General features: G+C 36.2%; 2 protein-coding genes and 1 long non-coding RNA gene across 7 annotated transcripts; all 3 read left to right on the forward strand.

Moving 5' to 3' along the window:
• The first annotated feature begins 10,420 nt into the window (after positions 1-10,420).
• On the forward strand, positions 10,421-11,452 carry LOC128132034 (uncharacterized). Its single transcript, XR_008229957.1, has 3 exons — positions 10,421-10,627; positions 11,036-11,098; positions 11,213-11,452. It is a non-coding gene; the product is annotated as an uncharacterized LOC128132034 (long non-coding RNA).
• Positions 11,453-11,543: 91 nt separating this feature from the next.
• On the forward strand, positions 11,544-14,227 carry LOC111900905 (uncharacterized). Of its 5 annotated transcripts, XR_008229959.1 has the most exons (10): positions 11,544-11,600; positions 11,678-11,702; positions 11,787-11,897; positions 11,980-12,132; positions 12,482-12,536; positions 12,634-12,750; positions 13,021-13,077; positions 13,177-13,643; positions 13,720-13,830; positions 13,906-14,133. XR_008229959.1 is itself a non-coding variant. In XM_052768077.1 (4 exons), exons 1-4 carry the CDS (start codon positions 13,578-13,580, stop codon positions 14,204-14,206), a joined length of 405 nt encoding a protein of 134 aa, XP_052624037.1. In that variant the 5' UTR covers positions 13,091-13,577; the 3' UTR covers positions 14,207-14,227. The 5 variants fall into 5 exon arrangements, 1 of the variants encoding a protein (XP_052624037.1); XR_008229960.1 differs by lacking the exon at positions 11,544-11,600 and having other exon boundaries at positions 11,611-11,897; positions 12,644-12,750; positions 13,906-14,135; XR_008229958.1 differs by lacking the exon at positions 11,544-11,600 and having other exon boundaries at positions 11,614-11,897; positions 13,906-14,131.
• A 1,152-nt stretch (positions 14,228-15,379) lies between these two features.
• Positions 15,380-17,046, forward strand: LOC111900904 (transcription factor MYB60). Its single transcript, XM_023896773.3, has 3 exons — positions 15,380-15,561; positions 15,929-16,058; positions 16,264-17,046. The coding sequence occupies exons 1-3, from the start codon at positions 15,429-15,431 to the stop codon at positions 16,871-16,873; spliced, it is 873 nt and encodes a 290-aa protein (XP_023752541.1). The 5' UTR covers positions 15,380-15,428; the 3' UTR covers positions 16,874-17,046.
• The last annotated feature ends 622 nt before the right edge of the window (positions 17,047-17,668 follow it).

Genomic DNA, 17,668 nt, shown 5'->3' on the forward strand with positions numbered 1-17,668 from the left:
AGTAAGAGACTAATAGGACTTAGTCAGAACACTTACTTGGATAAAGTACTAAAACGTTTTAGTATGGAAAATTTGAAGAAGGGAGAATTACCAATACAAAGTAATGCCAAGTTGAGTAAGACTCAAAGTCCGAGCACCGAAGCCGAAATAGCAAAAATGAGCCGAGTAACATACGCTTCCGCAGTTGGCTCAATCATGTATGCTATGACTTGTACTCGCCCTGATGTAGGCTTTGCTTTGATCATGGTTAGTAGATATCAAGGTAACCCTGGCAGAGCTCATTGGATTGCGGTCAAGAATATCCTTAAGTACCTTCGGAGGACCAAGGAATGGGTTTTAGTCCTCGGAGGGAGTGATGACTTGAAGGTGCGAGGGTATAGTGACGCCAGTTTTCAAACCGACAGGGACAACTACCGTTCGCAGTCGGGCTGGTTCTTTACCCTTAATGGAGGAGCAATAACTTGGAAGAGTTCCAAGCAGGAAACCGTAGGTGATTCAACGTGCGAATCAAAGTACATTGCAGCGAGCGAAGCGTCGAATGAGGCAATATGGTTAAAGAACTTCATTGGTGATCTTGGAGTTATGCCTACCATCAAGGAGCCAATGGAGATTTTCTGTGATAATGAAGGAGCGGTTGCCTTGACCAAGGAACCGAGGGATCATGGTAGATCTCGTCATATCGACAGAAAATATCATTTCATTAGACATCGAGTAGAAGAAGGACACCTCGTTGTGAAGAGAATATCATCAGAAGATAACCCAGCAGATCCGCTTACGAAGGGACTGAGTAGGGTTAAGCATTTGCAGCATGCTAGGAGTATTGGGCTGAGAGATGATATTAAATTAGATTAGATGATTTTAGAAACGTGTAATAGATAAATGTAATTTAACATTTGATGAATAAATAAAGGAGTATCATTTATAAGTAAAGTTACTGTCTTATATTAAATATTTAACTATTGTTTCACTTTGCATGTTTTGACTTCCAGGATAATTGAGGTTATTTAGAATAATCGAATTATTCAAACAGTCCACAATCGTTCATATTTTGGAAGTAGGTATGAATGAAGATTGTCATGAATTGGTATGTAGATTGTCTAAATGGTATTAGACATAGCAAAGTTTGCTGCAACGTTCATGAGTGCTTATGAACTAGTTTTGAGCATTGGAACAAACCCGCGCTTGATTGAATCAACTTATGGAATCTATCGAAAAGGTTGATCGCAAGACGATAATAACATATGGTCTTAAAACCTAGATATATGGTTTGTTATTTGTTAATTGGTTGTACATTGATAATGCGAAACCGCATCAGTAAATTGATGTTATAAAACGCATTGTTGTGTATGATTGATTAATGAATAAGTAAATGCATATAAGTCGAAGTTTATCTATTACTTTTATCCTAAGAGGGTAAAAGCGATATCTCGGCCGCTCGATGATTTGATTTGACTTATGTGTCGGGCCTGGTCAGAACTGAATTGATGTGTTCGATTAAGTTCTATGTCGAATAAATCTGAGATCGAGAAACCAAATGCTAGACAATTGGTTCCATAGAAATGTCTGCATGATATCTAAACAGAGGACTGTACGATCCCTTATCTAAAGGACAAGATTAATAAGATCAGAGTTTGACAGCGTCTTTAAGAGCTACGATTGCTAATCGGATTATACTTGTATATATAGTTACTAGACTTATCCAAGTGGGAGATTGTTGGAATTATGTCTAAGGCTGCAACTATATTAGGCAAGTATTTGACCCGGTTGTGCATGGTCCTTTTGGGTTGCCTTCACCATAGCAACTTGACAGGATGATTTATTATGAGAGAAGAAATATTATTAATATATTATGAGAATAATATAAGGAATAATAATATTGCTATTTGATTAATATAAGTCATAAATTAATTAGGAATTAATTTGGTGACTTAAAGAAATTAATTGAATAAAGGGGCATAAACTGTCAATTGTATGATAGTTGTACTTTGGGCTATAATCCCTTATGGATAAGGGGTGGACGGTTTCTAGGGACTTAGGATAGGCCTAGAATTCGTCCAAGGCTTATCATTAGGGTATTGGATTGCTTAGGGCCTAAGTTATCCAATTAGGGTTTAAGGGTGAAACCCTAGGAGCCTCACTAGTATAAATAGACCCTAGGGGTCAAGGAAAATCGGCACCTATGCTTAAGAAGAAACCCTGGCCGATTTCCTCCTCCCTCTCTCTCTATAATCATCCTCTTGCTAGTTGGTGTTTGTAAGCCATTAGAGGAGTGAGACTTGTGACTCTAAAGCTCCAATGACAAGAAGGTCAAGCAAGTGATTCAAGGTAATCTTCTAATTCTGATTTCTTATTGTTATTATGCTAGAATTACCATTAGAAGTCTTGGATACAATGCATGTTCAATTAGAGAAACCTAGATCCAAGCATTAGGGTTTGTATGTGCACATAGGAATGTTCTTATGGCTCAAACCCATCAGTTCTTTACATCGACGTGTAGGTGAGAATATGCTCTACAACTCTCGTTTAGACTTCGTTGGCTAATTTTGAATTTATTTTTAATCTATTATAAATATATTACTTTTATATTATTTTTAGTAGTCGGGACAGGAAAACTCCGTTATAAATTAATAACTCCTTCATCTGACGTCCATTTCCGCCTATCTTTTTATCGTTTCACTACTATAGATGAGATCTTCGATTCTGATTTAGATTTTTCGGCTAAAAATCACTCAATCTCAAATCGAGCATTCGGGCTGCATACTGCTAAGTCGAAACTTCAGAAAAATCATAACTTCCTCATACGAAGTCAGATTTGGGCGTTCTTTTTATGCACGCTTTGGGTTTAATGTATTCTAAGACTTTTGTTTAGATCTCTAACGCTAAATATTTCTCTAGCGTAAATTCACTTTTTACGTCATTCAGCGTCGTGCCGGTTCTGTTGCGAAACCTCGACGGGTCATAACTTCTTCGTTATAACTCGGATTTCGGCGTTCTTTATATGCACGGAATCGTTGTAACATATACTAAAACTTAGTTAAGATTAATACTTCTAAATAATCTTCCATAAAAAAGTCATTTTTGACGCTTATTGTCTCTAAATTGACTAGCCTAGATCTACGGGCGTTAGAATTATCTCCCCCTTAGGATGATTAGGTCTCGGACTCATCAATGAAATAGGGCTTGTATAATGATTCCATACGTTATCTCTTCATCCTAGGTAATAACTGTAACTTCTATGTTTCCTCGAAAGAGTATCTAACTCTAGGGCTTCTCGACCGCAGACGATGCTCAATCATGTATCTGCTTTTTGTACTATGTTGGACTTTCAATCATAACCTTCGAGTTATCAAATAAGTCCTTATTGATGACTCCTTCTTCTTCTTAGGATAAGTACTTTCCTTTTATCTATTGTAACAGACCGATGGGTCATGTTATAATGACCTCTCATCGTATGATGCAATGCTTAGACTCAAGTCTCTTAGCGTCAAATTCCAGAATATAATATAGCTTCCTTCATATTCTAATGTGATATAATCACGTTTCAGTATGTAGCATTTCTATCTGCAAACTTCTTTTAACAACAAGCGCGATACCAATGATCGCATTGACTTCAATCTTCCAACTTACGTCAGATGTTACATCGAACTTGGTTCTCTGAACCCTGTAACATACTCACCGTAGTCGGACCCCAATTGGACATGACCACTAGGGTCAGAATAACAACCATCTTACTAGTCATTACCGAAAAAATGGTAATGACATACCAGAATAAAACGGAATCAATTACTAGCTTCTTGGGAACCTTGTGACTTTCCCCGATCCAAGTGTGAGTCCTGTGCTTCCGGTAGTATACGCATCTACTACCTTTCACACCTACTCATACTCATCCCAAGTATTGTCCCGCAGTCGACCAAGTCACCATACAAGAAAATCACACAATCATACAACACATCAGATAGCAAAACTAGGGTTTATATTATTTCTTGAAACGATTACACAAAGGTTCAAGTTCACCCTATACTACGCCTCTAATAGGCTACACTTCCTGATACATATTTTATATAGATATTTGAAGTCTTCATCCTTGGATCCTCGCGTTGTTTTTTGCTTCATTAAGGATCATGTGGAATGTCCTTGGCTTTGGCGGTGCTTCTAGCCTTGCTGCTTCATTTTTATGTGGGCTATCTCTAGACATGTTACCCTTGCCTCCGCATCCGTAGCACACCTTATCATTGTGTGTATAGTTCTTGGAATAGTGGCCGATCCTTCTACACTTGTAACAGGTTACCTCTTCGTTGCATGTTCCAAAGTGCTTGTTCTTGCACTTTTCACACCACTTGGGTCCATACCTTTGGTCATCTAGGTTAGACTTTACGATTTTTCCTTTATTATCAGGTCTTGAGGATCCTTCAAGCTTCCTCTTTTCTCCAACTCCATCTTTTTCCAGACCCCGTTCCTTCTATTGGGTCTCTACATTCTTAGTTGCTCGAACAGCTGCTTTCAGAGTGGTTGCCATCTTGACTGTTGGGCCAAAGTCGGCTGGCAGTCTATTTGCGAACCTCTGAATCTTGGAGAGTTCAGTTGGCACTAGGTATGGAAATAACTTCATCTTTTCGGTAAATGCGGTAGCATAATCATCAATGTTCATTTTACCTTTCTTCAGGTTCTGGAATTCATTGCTCAGATCAATCAAATCTATCTCTAAGCAGTACTGCATCTTTAACTGCTCCAAGAATGATTCCCAAGACATCCTTAGTGCTTCCCCTCGAGGCATCGTATCTACTAGTAACTTCCACCAGCTCAAGACTCCAGTCTTCAGTTGTCTAACTGCAAAGACAGTCTTTTGTTTGTTGCTACAGTCGCAACTTTTAAACACCATCTCCATTTCGGAGATCCAGTCCATAATCTCTACAGGCTTTGGGCTCCTAGAAAGACTTGGCGGTTTGGCACACAAGAAATTCTTATACATACGCCCATCCCTATTTATTTCCTTTTCCGGGTCATTCTTTTCTGCCACTGGGGGTTCTGCTTGTCCAACAGTCCCACTGTAGTTGCCTCCCTCCGAATGCCCTCCATTCACTTCGGGCTCTTCCACTTGAAGTGACAGTTCCTCACGATTATGTTGGAGTAATCGCCTTGTCTCCTCCATTTGGCGATCCAACATCATCTGCATCATCGCTTGCACCCTAGCCATCGTCATTGGCTCTGGTGTTGCTGCAACAATAGGTGCTTTCTCAATCATAGGTGGTTGATTCATGTCTTCGTTCACGTTTCCAACTCCACTTCTGGTTCTTACCATTTTGGATCTACACACCAAATATGGTGAATTCAGATCCTCAATCACGATAGATAATTAAATCATCCTTATCACTCCGAAACGTTTACATTCTAGTTCTAATATCAGAGTCGTACGCTTAGAATCCTAAACACATAAGGTTTCCAGATCCGATCGGCAACAGACCATAGATCCAAACAAATAATAGCATCAATATAGCTATAACACAAAACATTTAGCACATAAAAGCATTTTAGGCATCATTCCTAAAATAAACTAGTGCTTGTGTCAATTTAGGTGTACTACCTAACATATTTTAGACACACTCCTCACAATCATTACTTAGCATTCTAAGTTTAAGTCTAGAAATTTCCTACAAATTCCTAGTTCGCTTAAACTAATGCTCTGATACCAACTGTGACATCCCCAATTTCACGGCCAGTAAAGACCGATTTGTTTATTCTTAGTTTTATAACTCAAAGTAATCGTTTAAAGAAAATGGTTGCGGAATTTGTTCCTAAAACAAAATATGATAAGAATTTATGAAAGCATTTCTTTAAAGAAAATGTATTTACATTAAATAACAAAATCTCGGGATGTCATGTTTCGATATAGACTAAAAGCATAAATAATATAAAATAGACCTTACAACAGATATTTATAACTACGGATCTATAATCCAAAATCTCTCGTCAAGTCCACCAACTTATACTCTTGTGGCATTACCTGTAATGCAAAGAAAACTGAGTGGGTCAGGCTTGGGAGCCTGGTGAGCATATAGGGTTTTCAACCCATAATATTATATCTTATATATATATATATATATATATATATATATATATATATATATTCAATCATCAAACGATCATTCCGATTACCCATCCAATTCTCTTCCTTACTCTTAAGGGCCTACCCTAAGAGTCATCTATTCATTCACTCCGTATTTGGCACTAAGACAATAGCTGCCAGGATTCTTTATTAGGCACTAAGACAATAGCTGCCATGGTTCTTTCGTAAAGCACTAATTCCATAGCTGCTATGGTTCATTCATCGGGTACTAAATCCATAGCTACCAGTGTAGGTACTAAATCCATAGCTTCCAACGTTTATCTAACAGGTACTAAGTCCATAGCTATCATTATCCATCTGACAGTACTAAATCCATAGCTACCAAGGTTCATCTATATACAGTACTAAATCCATAGCTACCGAGGCTTATCTTTACAGTACTAAATCCATAGTTACCGAGGTTTATCTTTCGTCTCATCCTCAAACTCATCCTTCATCACACACCAACTATTTCGTCTACCCATTTTCTACCCAACATATTTGTAGAGATAAAATACATATACAGTTTAACTAATTTAAAACCTATATAAAACTTCAATTCCATGCCCATCTCAAGTAGACAAATAATATATAAACACATAACACGTATTTCATAGCAAATACTTCATATTTATGTGTTAGAAGAAAGTAACTACACACTCACCCAAACATATACTTAATACATTCAAACAATACTTATATTATACTCGTGTTTATGAAAAGGACTATACACCCACACATATAAACAACTTTATGTTATACACATAGCACATATTTCGTAGCAAACACTTAACATTTATGTGTTAGAAGAAAGTGACCACACACTCACTTAATCAGAAGATGATTGGACAGAACTACGGCTTGTAGAAGTAGTATTCTTCGGTAGATCTGGAAGATCTTCACAAAAACCGGGCTTCTCGCGGGCAGAGCTTCGGCTTGGAAACTCTTTTTTTCTCGGGATCTTCGGGCTTCGGGACTCGCTTAGGGTCTCAAGATGAACCCGGGGCTTCAGGGGTACTTCGGGATAGCTATAAAGGGTATCGGGAGTGAGAGAGAGGAGCTGGAGCAACCCAAACTCGGCTGGCCCTTCAAATATATTTATAAGGAAAAATTTGCCCTTGCCACGTCGTGGTGGCTGGGTCTTCACTGCATGCGTCATTGAAAGTGGGTCTGACAGACTCCAGAGCTCCTACCACGTCGTGGCACTTTCACCACGTCGTGGTGGCTGACAGTTTTGGGGTTTCGCGCCCGAAACTTCAGAAATTCATAACTTTCGCATACGAACTCTGTTTTCGACGTTCTTTAGATCGACGCATATGTAAGAATATGCTCTACAACTCTCGTTTAGACTCTGTTGTCTAATTTAGACTTTATTTTTAAAATATTATAAATATATTACTTTTATATTGTTTTTAGTAGGCCGGGACAGGAAAACTCCGTTATAAATTCATAACTTCTTCATCTGACGTCCGTTTCCGCCTATCTTTTTATCATTTCACTACTATAGATGAGATCTTTGATTCTCATTTAGATTGTTTCGGCTAAAAATCACTCGATCTCAAATCGAGGATTCAGGCTGCATACTGCTAAGTCGAAACTTCGAAAAAATCATAATTTCCTCATACGAAGTCAGATTTGGGCATTCTTTTAATGCACGATTTTGGTTTAACGTATTATATGACTTTTGTTTAGATCTCTAAGGCTAAATATTGCTCTAACGTAAATTCACTTTTTACGTTATTCAGCGTCGTGCGGTTCTGTCGCGAAACTTCGACGGGTCATAACTTCTTCGTTATAACTCGGATTTCGGCGTTCTTTATATGCATGGAATCTTTGTAACATATACTACAACTTAGTTAAGATTACACCTTCTAAATAATCTTCCATTAAAAAAATTCATTTTTGACGCTTATCGTCTCTAAATCGACTAGCCCGGATCTACGGGCGTTACACTATGGGTTATCAGCAACCTTGAGGACTATCAACAGTCCTAGTGGGCTAACATATTGCCCTATATATTAACAACACACCTCATAGATTATCAACAACCCTAGGTAATATCAGCAGTCACATGGACTCACAACATTGTAGGAGTTATCATTAGTTTGTTTCACATATAAAAGCTATCAACAAGTAAGACCCAACTAGTCAACATCCACATACTACCTCATAGGCAAGTACAATGAGAGGAATAAAAACTAACACACAACGGCTCACACACCGGGTATACATGTTCAATGAGACACCTAACATCAATAAAGAAGTACCCTCTTAGTTTACACCCTAAAACCCCAAAATGGACCAAGAGTCAACCATGGTCAACATCAATGGTCAAGGTCAAGGTCCACTTCATCATAGTCATACATCCCCTAGTCGCCATGTTATGGCCTCTATTTTCCATATCATGGGAATTGGGTATCAATAGCTTAATGCATTAAGTTGTTTTCCTTCAACCTCAAGAGCTCTAAAGCTCAGATCTAGTCCTTCACAAGGCCTTTATGGATAAAGTTTCCAACTTTACCCATTAAGACATCCCAATGAGTCTAGATCCCTAAAACTAGATCCTTAATGACAACTTAAAACATGGACTCAACGTTTTAAGCTCGTAATACATGGATCTCAAAACACAATCAAACTTCATATCCAGAAGATATAGTGACCAAGGGACCAATATAAGCTATAAAGTTGTAAACTTTATCTCTTCAAATCAACCAGAACTTGAACATGAACCAAGAAATAAATAAATCTTAGATCTATGAAGAGAGAACCAAAAAGGTAGAAGCTTTATACCTTCCAAAGCTCCACAAGATGCATGATATGCAAGATGTGAAGTGTTGCACTCTTCCCATTAACAAGCACACCACTCCATCTTCCAAAAATGCAAGTCAAAGCTTCAAACTTCAAGAATCACCACTAATACAATAAGATTCACTCCAAGGAGACTAAGGTTTTGTTTGAAAGGGTTGGAGGCTGAAAAGGATGCACTAATCCTTGAGATTTGGTGTTTAAATATGGAGAAAACCCAAAAACCCATAGAATTGGGCCACCACAGCTGCCACGTTGTGGCCTTCCGTGCCACGTCGTGACGACAAACTAAATACGCGATCATGCATAAGATGTTCCACATCGTGGTGCTCTAATAACCACGTCGTAACACCTAGTTTTCCCAAAAATCATATCTCTGATCCCACCAAGCCCTCTACTGATCCATTATGGTAACGGGTGTTATAGTTTACTTAACTTACGTTGACTTTCTTAAAATAGCAACGTACTTTCATCTCAACTTCATACCACTATAACTTCTAATATGAATTCCTTTTTCGACAAGCTTTATATCCACGCGTTCGTCTTTAAAAGATATATCTCTCAACTCCATTTTGCTAAACAAAAATATCCGATTTAAAACAACTTTATGCTTTATCTCACTTACTCATCTCACATGAGTTTACATCGTTCAAAATAATACATGTTACGAAAAACAGGTGTTACATCACTCTCCCTGTCTCTCCTTGGAATTGGCAAAACAATGTCGTGTGACGGTAGAAGGCATGTCTTTTGCTTATCCAAGAATCATCATAAGAATTTGTCTTTTGATTATCCAAGATGATCATTTAAGTGTATAAATGGATATATAAAAGAAGAAAAAACTTTCATTTTTACTCTACTATTTTCTTCATGGCCGAAAACACACATAAACGTTCACTTATGTTCACTCTAAATTAGTTAGAGTAAAATATCAATCTCCACCTACCTCTCTTGAACCACAAATCGGATTTTGTCTTTAAGTTTAAGGTTCTTAAACAAAAGATTGTACTAGAATACATTGGTGTTGGAAGCTTGTTGCACTAGTAGAAACCTGACTTTCAGCAACGGAATCAGCGGCGGAACTTTTCCGTAGCTAATTAGCTAAGGTTTTCCGAGGGATCAGCTACAGATTTCACAAATACCTCAACCAAATTAATTTCAGAATTTTAGTGAGGGGTTACCGAGGGCTTAGCGACAGATTGGTCTTTTTTTTCCTGCAAAAGGAATCCCTTGCTAATTTGTAGCAAATTTAAAGATCTTTAGCTAGGGAACAGCGACAGATTTCTTAGAAACAGAGGATTTTTTTCTTGGACATCGCCAATCAGTCGCTGAAAGGCCCACTCCTTTTTTTCATTCTGCGCTATTTTTTTCTTTGTTCCCTCGTTTTATTTTCATCCTCTCTAAATTTCCCCCCAAAAGCCCTAAACGCGATTTCCTCCCAAAACCCTAAACCATAGTAGTCGACTCAATTCCCTCCTCCCCTAGAAATAACCTCCACCACCATCCACCTGCATCGCCTCTCTTACGTGTATCTCCCCTCTTTGAAGTTTACTTGAAGCAACGCCAAGGAACATTATCGTTGGATTTCCTCTTGGTTCGTCTCCTTTCCTCGTCCACTCGATGTTTCCTGCCAACATAGTTCGATCTATTGGTTGCTTAAAAACTATGGTGGTTATCCCTTCCAAGATCTTGTTCTTACAAATTTGATTAACTTAGAAGGTAATTTTGAACCTTATGGATGATATGCATAATTTTAGGCCAATGTTATGTGTTAGATGATCGTACTAGCTGCAAATTGATGTTACAATTGATGAATAGTGTGTACGTAAAAGAAAACAACTAGCAATTTACTGTTTGTTGAACATAGTTGTTGAAAAGAAAAGTGGCATGTGGCTCTTTAGCAACGAACTCTGCATCATTTTTTAGCAAAGCATACTCTGCATACTTCAAAACAATAGATAAATAAATACAAAGACTTTGTTGCATGGTTGCAAATTCAAGATAGAAAGATGTAACTGGTATGTATTGTCACATGTTTCTATCCACTTATATAGTAGTCTTTTCAGGATATGGTCATCTGATCATCAGGAGGTCATTTTACCTCTGTTAATTTATTATTTGTTACAGGTAGATGCTGCTCTTATTGCAACTGGAAGAGCTCCATTCACAGAAGGGCTTGGTCTTGAGAGTGTAAGTGAACTCATCAATACATCTACAAAGATGCATTTCTTAGGGTTTAGGGTTTTAGGATATTTTTGATGATGAAAATACAGAGGGCATTATCGTCTTTTTTGATTTTTATAGGTGAATGTTCAAACACAATGTGGTTTTATTCCTGTTGATGAACGCATGAGAGTGATTGACTCAAAGGGAGAACTGGTATTGACTCAAAATTGACATCAAAATTTTAATTGGATTTTTTTAAGTTTATTTCTTTAAACATAAACTGATAAAATATTGGTCTTTTTGGGTCACTCACTTGTATTGCATTGGTGATGCTAATGGAAAGATGATGCTTGCTCATGCAGCAAGTGCCCAGGGTATTTCATTTCAGGTATCTTAATCATTACTATAGGGAAAATGACATTGTGAATTCCCTTTAATACCCTTATATATAATTGTTTTTTATTAATATAGTTGCTGAACAAGTTTCTGGAAAAGATCAGCACTTACTGACATTTATAACCAACAGGTTGTTGATTTTCTAAGATAATCATTTAGAAAAAGAAAATTTTAATTATTGTAAATCTTTTTTTGTTTCTTTTGCAGAGAGGCATTGTGAACTAGTTAAGTGGTTAGTATCTTATCTAATAAGATGCAATAAACATTAACTTGGTGATTGAATTTTGAAATATGTTTTATTTATTTATGTGATTAGTTGGGACTTTAGGCTATGAGTACAGGGTATGGAAATCCTCAGTTAGAATGTAGTGCAGCTGATGAATGTTCCAAGCTATTGGCTTATGAAGTTATTGGATTAGAAGAGAAGGTATAAATTTACTTAACTAAGTTAAAAATACAATGTCATATCTTTTTTAGATAGTATATTCATAAACAGGTGTCTTTTGTAGGCACTCAGATTGAGGTCAAATGAGCTAAAATTTGAGAGGCAACTGGAGAACATTATCTTATCTTATTCTCTTTTCTCTTAGGTTGATCAACCTTGTCACATGAAACGGGTTTGTTCTAGGGCTCTTATCTTTATTGGCGGTCAATATTTGAAGGTAATTTAAGTTTTAACATATCTTCATTGCTGATCGATATTTGAAAGTATTTTAAGTTTTAGCTTACCTAAATGATTCATATGAGAGTTCATTTCGTTCCTATAAGTTCAACTTGAACACTAAACTGTACAATATTGAGAAAGGGATCTCATCCATGGGGATCTATTTGTTTTAGGTCAAGTAAGTTTCATGTTTTGGATCCAAAGTTAATTGAATATGGTGTTAGATAATAATTATCCATAAAACTAAAGGAAACCGTTTAAACAAATAGATGGATAATGACTTGTAGGGATTGGAGTTGATTCTAGATGCAGTTAATTATAATCTTTATCATGTTGACAATAAATAGATATGGTACTAGTGGTGGTTATCCTTCTCAACAAGGAATCATTAGGGATGCTCAGGTTTCATTCTAGCCATAATCCATTAAAATGATTTTCTTTTTCTTTTTTCTTTTTTTTATTTAATTTATTCGAACTCAATCACATACATTTCAACTAGGCTTCTCCAGATCATCTCAGCCAGAGGATAGACATTGACACTTCTCAACTAGTTGCCTTTGGAAGGTCTCTTGGTGGAGCAGTTGGTGTTGTAGTTACCAAAAATAACCTTGACAAGGTATCTTATCTCCATTATAAATTTATCATTTTCATCTATTATTTTTCATATTGAGAAAAATCCAAATGCTTTTTTACATGAACTTTCACTATATCACAGGTTGCTGCATCAATACTAGAGAACACTCTTACATTATTCTTGAAACTACTAAGACCTTTAATTTACACAAAGCGTTGGATTACATGTGAATGTTGTTTATTGACTTAAGTAGTTAATTTAATGATACACATACTTAATATTACTAATAATTCTGCTCTTTTTTCTTATTAGTTCTCATGAAACGTGAGTCAAACCTGTGGGATAATTGATGAAGAAAGGAAGGGAGAGGTATATGTTGAGTTAGTATTCGCTTAATTTTCATTTTGCAAAACAGGTCATTTTTTAATTTTTTTAGAAGCTTATTCTTCCTGTGTGTAATGGTGATAGCTACAACTTTCATGCTACTGGGAGAGAAGATATAGATGTACGTATATTTTTTAGACTTTTTTTGTCAACTAGAAGGTGATCTGTTACATAAGCACTAAAATCTGTCCCACTTTACTACCCGAGTTGATCAATTTGCATCAACTCTTTTTCATTGATGCTTAAATTATGTTTAGGTAGAGGGAACCTTTCCTAATGGAACAAAGTTAATTACTGTAGATGATCCAGTATCTTGTGAAAATGGAAATCTTGAAATAGCTTTACATGGATATTTTCTTCCACTTCAGCAATCTGTACTTTCATCTTTTCAGATCCATTTTACTTATCTTGGGTGCCAAATTTGACGGATATTTGTAGAAAGTTGTAAGATTCATGGAGAACTAACCTTCGGACATAGATATATAATGCTTAATTCTGGAAGGGAAGCAGTAGTCCTTAAAGTAACTAACAATGGAGATAGACCAATACAGGTGGCTTCCTACTTTCCTTTTCACATTTTAATATTTTTCTCTTATATAATTACTTAAATAAATACTATTTTTACAGGTTGGAAGCCATTACCATTTTATCGAGGTCAATCCAAGTTTAATTTTTGATCAAAGAAAAGCATATGGCATGAGACTAAATATACCCACAAGAACAACTACTAGATTTGAGGTCAAATACTTCACCTTAAGGCACTATATGTTATGTAAATTAAAAATAAATATGCACTTAAGTTTACTTTTCCAGCCAGGGGATGCAAAATCTGTCACTCTTGTAAAAATTGGTGGCATGCAAGTAATGGAATCAATACATGCAATTGCAGACAGCCCTGTCACTGATTCCAATGTCAAAACAGTAATGGAATCAATACGTGCAAGAGGATTCGGCAATTCCAAAGATACTAGTACCAAGTTAAGATATCAAAAGTTGTTTCTTTTGGTATTTCTGTATAAACAATAATTGTGTGTGTTATTTAATTTGCAGTAATGGTATCATTATAGAAGGATCTCCACTAGCATATAAAATTTTGGTTTTGAATGTTTTTTGAATGATACTTTGGTGAACTTTGATTGTTTTGGTATTGTAATGTTTGGTTGTGTCATTATTGATGTTTTTTTGTATAATAATTTGATGATTGTAATATTTTTTTTTTTGTTTAGAATCATAATAAAAAATGATATTACATGTTTGCAACAGATCAGTGAATTAAAAAAAAAAATTAATGTATGAATTTTGCGAGGGATTAGCTATGGAAAAAAAATCATGTCTAAAGTTTGCGTCGGATCAGCGACGGAAAAAAAAATAATTATATGAATTTTGCAAGGGATTAGCTACGGAAAAAAAAAAAAAAAAACTGATCACAGAAATTTGCGACAGAATAGCGACGGAATGACTTTATCAAAATTTGTCGCCAATGTCCTGAGTAAATGTATTGAGTGACATTTAGCGACGGATATTCTGTCGCTACATTTGTCGCAAGGAAAAACCGATCTGTCGCTAAAACCCTCGCTGGGAAATTAGCCACATTTAAATTACCTATGGAGTGAATCCGTCGCTGATCCATCGCAAACAACATTTAGCGACAGAATAGCGATGGATTCGTCGTCTCTAAAACCCATGTTTCTAGTAGTGTTGGTGTACTTCTCTAAAGGACCTCTCGTTTGAGCTCTTGCCATCATCAAATGCGATTTCTAGGAGTTTTTCAAAAAACTACAAAGGTTTCTATTTCATTAAATCTCATATAGATGTTTTTATTCATAACATGTTCATGCAATTCGATCCTTGGTGAGTTTTATGTGTTATACATGTTTATTTTGTTCCGTCTCCTATCCTTTAAAGTTTTGAAAACTGTTTACAACAAGACCTAACACATAACAAATGAAGTTTTAGATCTTATAGCCAAATATGGCTGCTTATAAAGTGTCCTACACACCAATTGAAGTTTGTGGTCTTATAGCCAAATGTGGCTTTTTATGATATAATTTGAATAACCATAATATTAATACCAAAGGACAAATATACGAGGTACATTCCAAGTCCCGGTGAATTGTTTACCACTAGCTAGGACGATCCTATATATGGTCCTACTGTTGGCATTATTATCGGTGAAAATGACATCCGAGATAGGGTGTGTAAATACTTCAAATCATAGGGGTATAGGAAGAATTTTCAAAAAAAAAAAATCATTATTTATTGGTGTATAAATATATAACAGCAAGAAGAGAACTAAAGTCGGAACCTTTTAGTGGGAATAGTAGCTAGGTGTAGCCATGGGAAGGCCACCCTGCTGTGACAAGGTTGGCGTCAAGAAAGGCCCATGGACCCCTGAAGAAGACATCATTTTGGTCTCTTACATCCAAGAACATGGTCCTGGAAACTGGAGATCAGTGCCAACAAACACTGGTAAATTAATCATACGTTCTATTATACCCTTTTAGTTTTCATCACAACCATGCAACTTTGAAATGCCAATCTTTCAAACCAAATCACTTCAATATGCATGAAATGCCTCTAGAACTATCAATTTTTCTTTTTACCAAAACATTTTCAGATCTGTTACATGGAGTTTTCTAACATGGGTTCTTGGTTAATACCAAAAATTCAAAAACCTTCATGTACCTTATATATAATTAAATTTTTGTTTTTTTAAATTTTATATACTTAAATGTTAGACGATTTTGGGTTCAAAATTATTAGTTGTGTTTTACTAGCTTTAGTGGAAAAAGTGAAATGTTGCAACTAAATGTTTGATCTTGAATCAATATACAAGGTCTTTTAAGATGCAGCAAGAGTTGCAGACTAAGATGGACTAATTATCTAAGGCCTGGTATTAGAAGGGGCAATTTCACTCCACATGAAGAAGGAATGATAGTGCACCTCCAAGCATTATTGGGTAACAAGTAAGTTTACTCATCACGGGTGATGTTTCTTGCCAAAATAAGTAATAAGTTTGTTAACTTTGTCATTTGATCAACCTAGTATTAGTTGACTCTCATCAACTAAATGCTGACATGGTTTTATGTTTTTTCCTTAATATTTCAAAGAAAAAGTTCAAAAACATGCTAGTTCTTTTCATAAACCTTGCATGGCGTTTGGAATATGCAGATGGGCTGCCATAGCTTCGTATCTTCCCCAAAGAACAGATAACGATATTAAGAATTACTGGAACACTCACTTGAAAAAGAAGATCAAGAGTTTGCAAACATCCTTCGATTCTCAAATGTCGCCATCTGATACGACCACATGCACTACTGTATCTATTCCCAAGGTATCTACAGGCAAAAGCCACCAGAACACGACAATCACAAGCACCAAAAACCCTCATCAATATCCCGACATCTATGCGTCGAGCACACAAAACATCTCAAGATTGTTAGAAGGTTGGATGAGATCATCTTCATCATCGACATTAGAGGAGAAAATTGCAAAGCAAGAAAGGGGGAAAGAATGCTTCGATGGTCTAGGGGAAAGTGTCGACTTTGAATTCGAATCTGTTCTTTCATTCGATAATGGATGCTGGGATAAAATGATGGGTGGTGATTATTACCAGAAGGTTGGGCATGGCTACGACGACAAGGCTGCATGTGTTTTGCATGAGAGGAAGCTTCAGAAACAAGAAAGCTTGAGCAATCCCCCTTTGAATTTCTTTGAAAGATGGCTACTGGATGAAACCGCAAATCAACTTGAAGGAGCCCTAGAGCAGCAAGTAAACTAAGGCTTCTTTTTAGTGTTTTTAATTTTTCTTTCATATTTTTGTTGCTAAATGCTATTCACTCGTTGGTTAGTTTTTATTTTCTTTAATTCTCCTATCCAACTGTACTTAGGTGGTAGAAGAACAAATCTGCCTTAATAAACTCTTTAACTTCAAGTGCTCGTAATAAGATACTTTCAATCTAAAATCTGATATCCATATATGTTTATGTGCACACTTTGTTGAATGTTTAATATCATTTTATCAGTAATTGTGTTTTACTGAAACCCCATAAACGTTAATATACGCATGGTTTTAGTTTGATGCAACCATTATAATTTCCTATTCTAGAATTCAAGTATGATGAGTATGTTCATTGAAATGATTTAATATGAAATGAAGAGAAAGGAGGAAAATATCATATACAAATTAATGAACTATGTGGAATTTAATGTAAATGTATGTAACCGTGAAATGTTGATCACAAGTAAAGTTTAAGAAAAGGTTGGTACACGAGATTGGAGTTGAAGTGTAGGCATGTGACTCTGTGGTACCAAAGAAGCAATTAGTCACAGGTAAAGGTGAAAGCGTTATTCATGTTCTTATATAGCTTTAAATGCTTTCAAATTAATGGTAGATCCCTTTTTAGTTTTAGTTATTAGGGTGCAGGAGTGGTCACCACCAACCCACCAAAAACAGTGTTACTTCTACGCCATATCAGCTTCACACCCAACTCATTACCAACCACATAGAAAATGGTCACCACTTCAAAATATTTATCTTTTTTTTAACATTAAATTAAATAAAAAACAGAATTAA

This window comes from Lactuca sativa, chromosome 2, assembly GCF_002870075.4.
Source record: "Lactuca sativa cultivar Salinas chromosome 2, Lsat_Salinas_v11, whole genome shotgun sequence".
Taxonomy (NCBI): Eukaryota; Viridiplantae; Streptophyta; class Magnoliopsida; order Asterales; family Asteraceae; genus Lactuca; species Lactuca sativa.

Bases quoted from the DNA above. Each gene is read 5' to 3' on its own strand.
- LOC111900905 (XM_052768077.1), top strand. From the start codon at position 13,578: ATGCTTAATTCTGGAAGGGAAGCAGTAGTCCTTAAAGTAACTAACAAT. The intron at 13,831-13,905 runs GTCAAATACTTC...TTACTTTTCCAG, and splicing joins GAACAACTACTAGATTTGAG to CCAGGGGATGCAAAATCTGT. The intron at 14,070-14,142 runs GTTAAGATATCA...TTTAATTTGCAG, and splicing joins TCCAAAGATACTAGTACCAA to TAATGGTATCATTATAGAAG.
- LOC111900904 (XM_023896773.3), top strand. From the start codon at position 15,429: ATGGGAAGGCCACCCTGCTGTGACAAGGTTGGCGTCAAGAAAGGCCCA. The intron at 15,562-15,928 runs GTAAATTAATCA...TCAATATACAAG, and splicing joins ATCAGTGCCAACAAACACTG to GTCTTTTAAGATGCAGCAAG. The intron at 16,059-16,263 runs GTAAGTTTACTC...TGGAATATGCAG, and splicing joins CAAGCATTATTGGGTAACAA to ATGGGCTGCCATAGCTTCGT.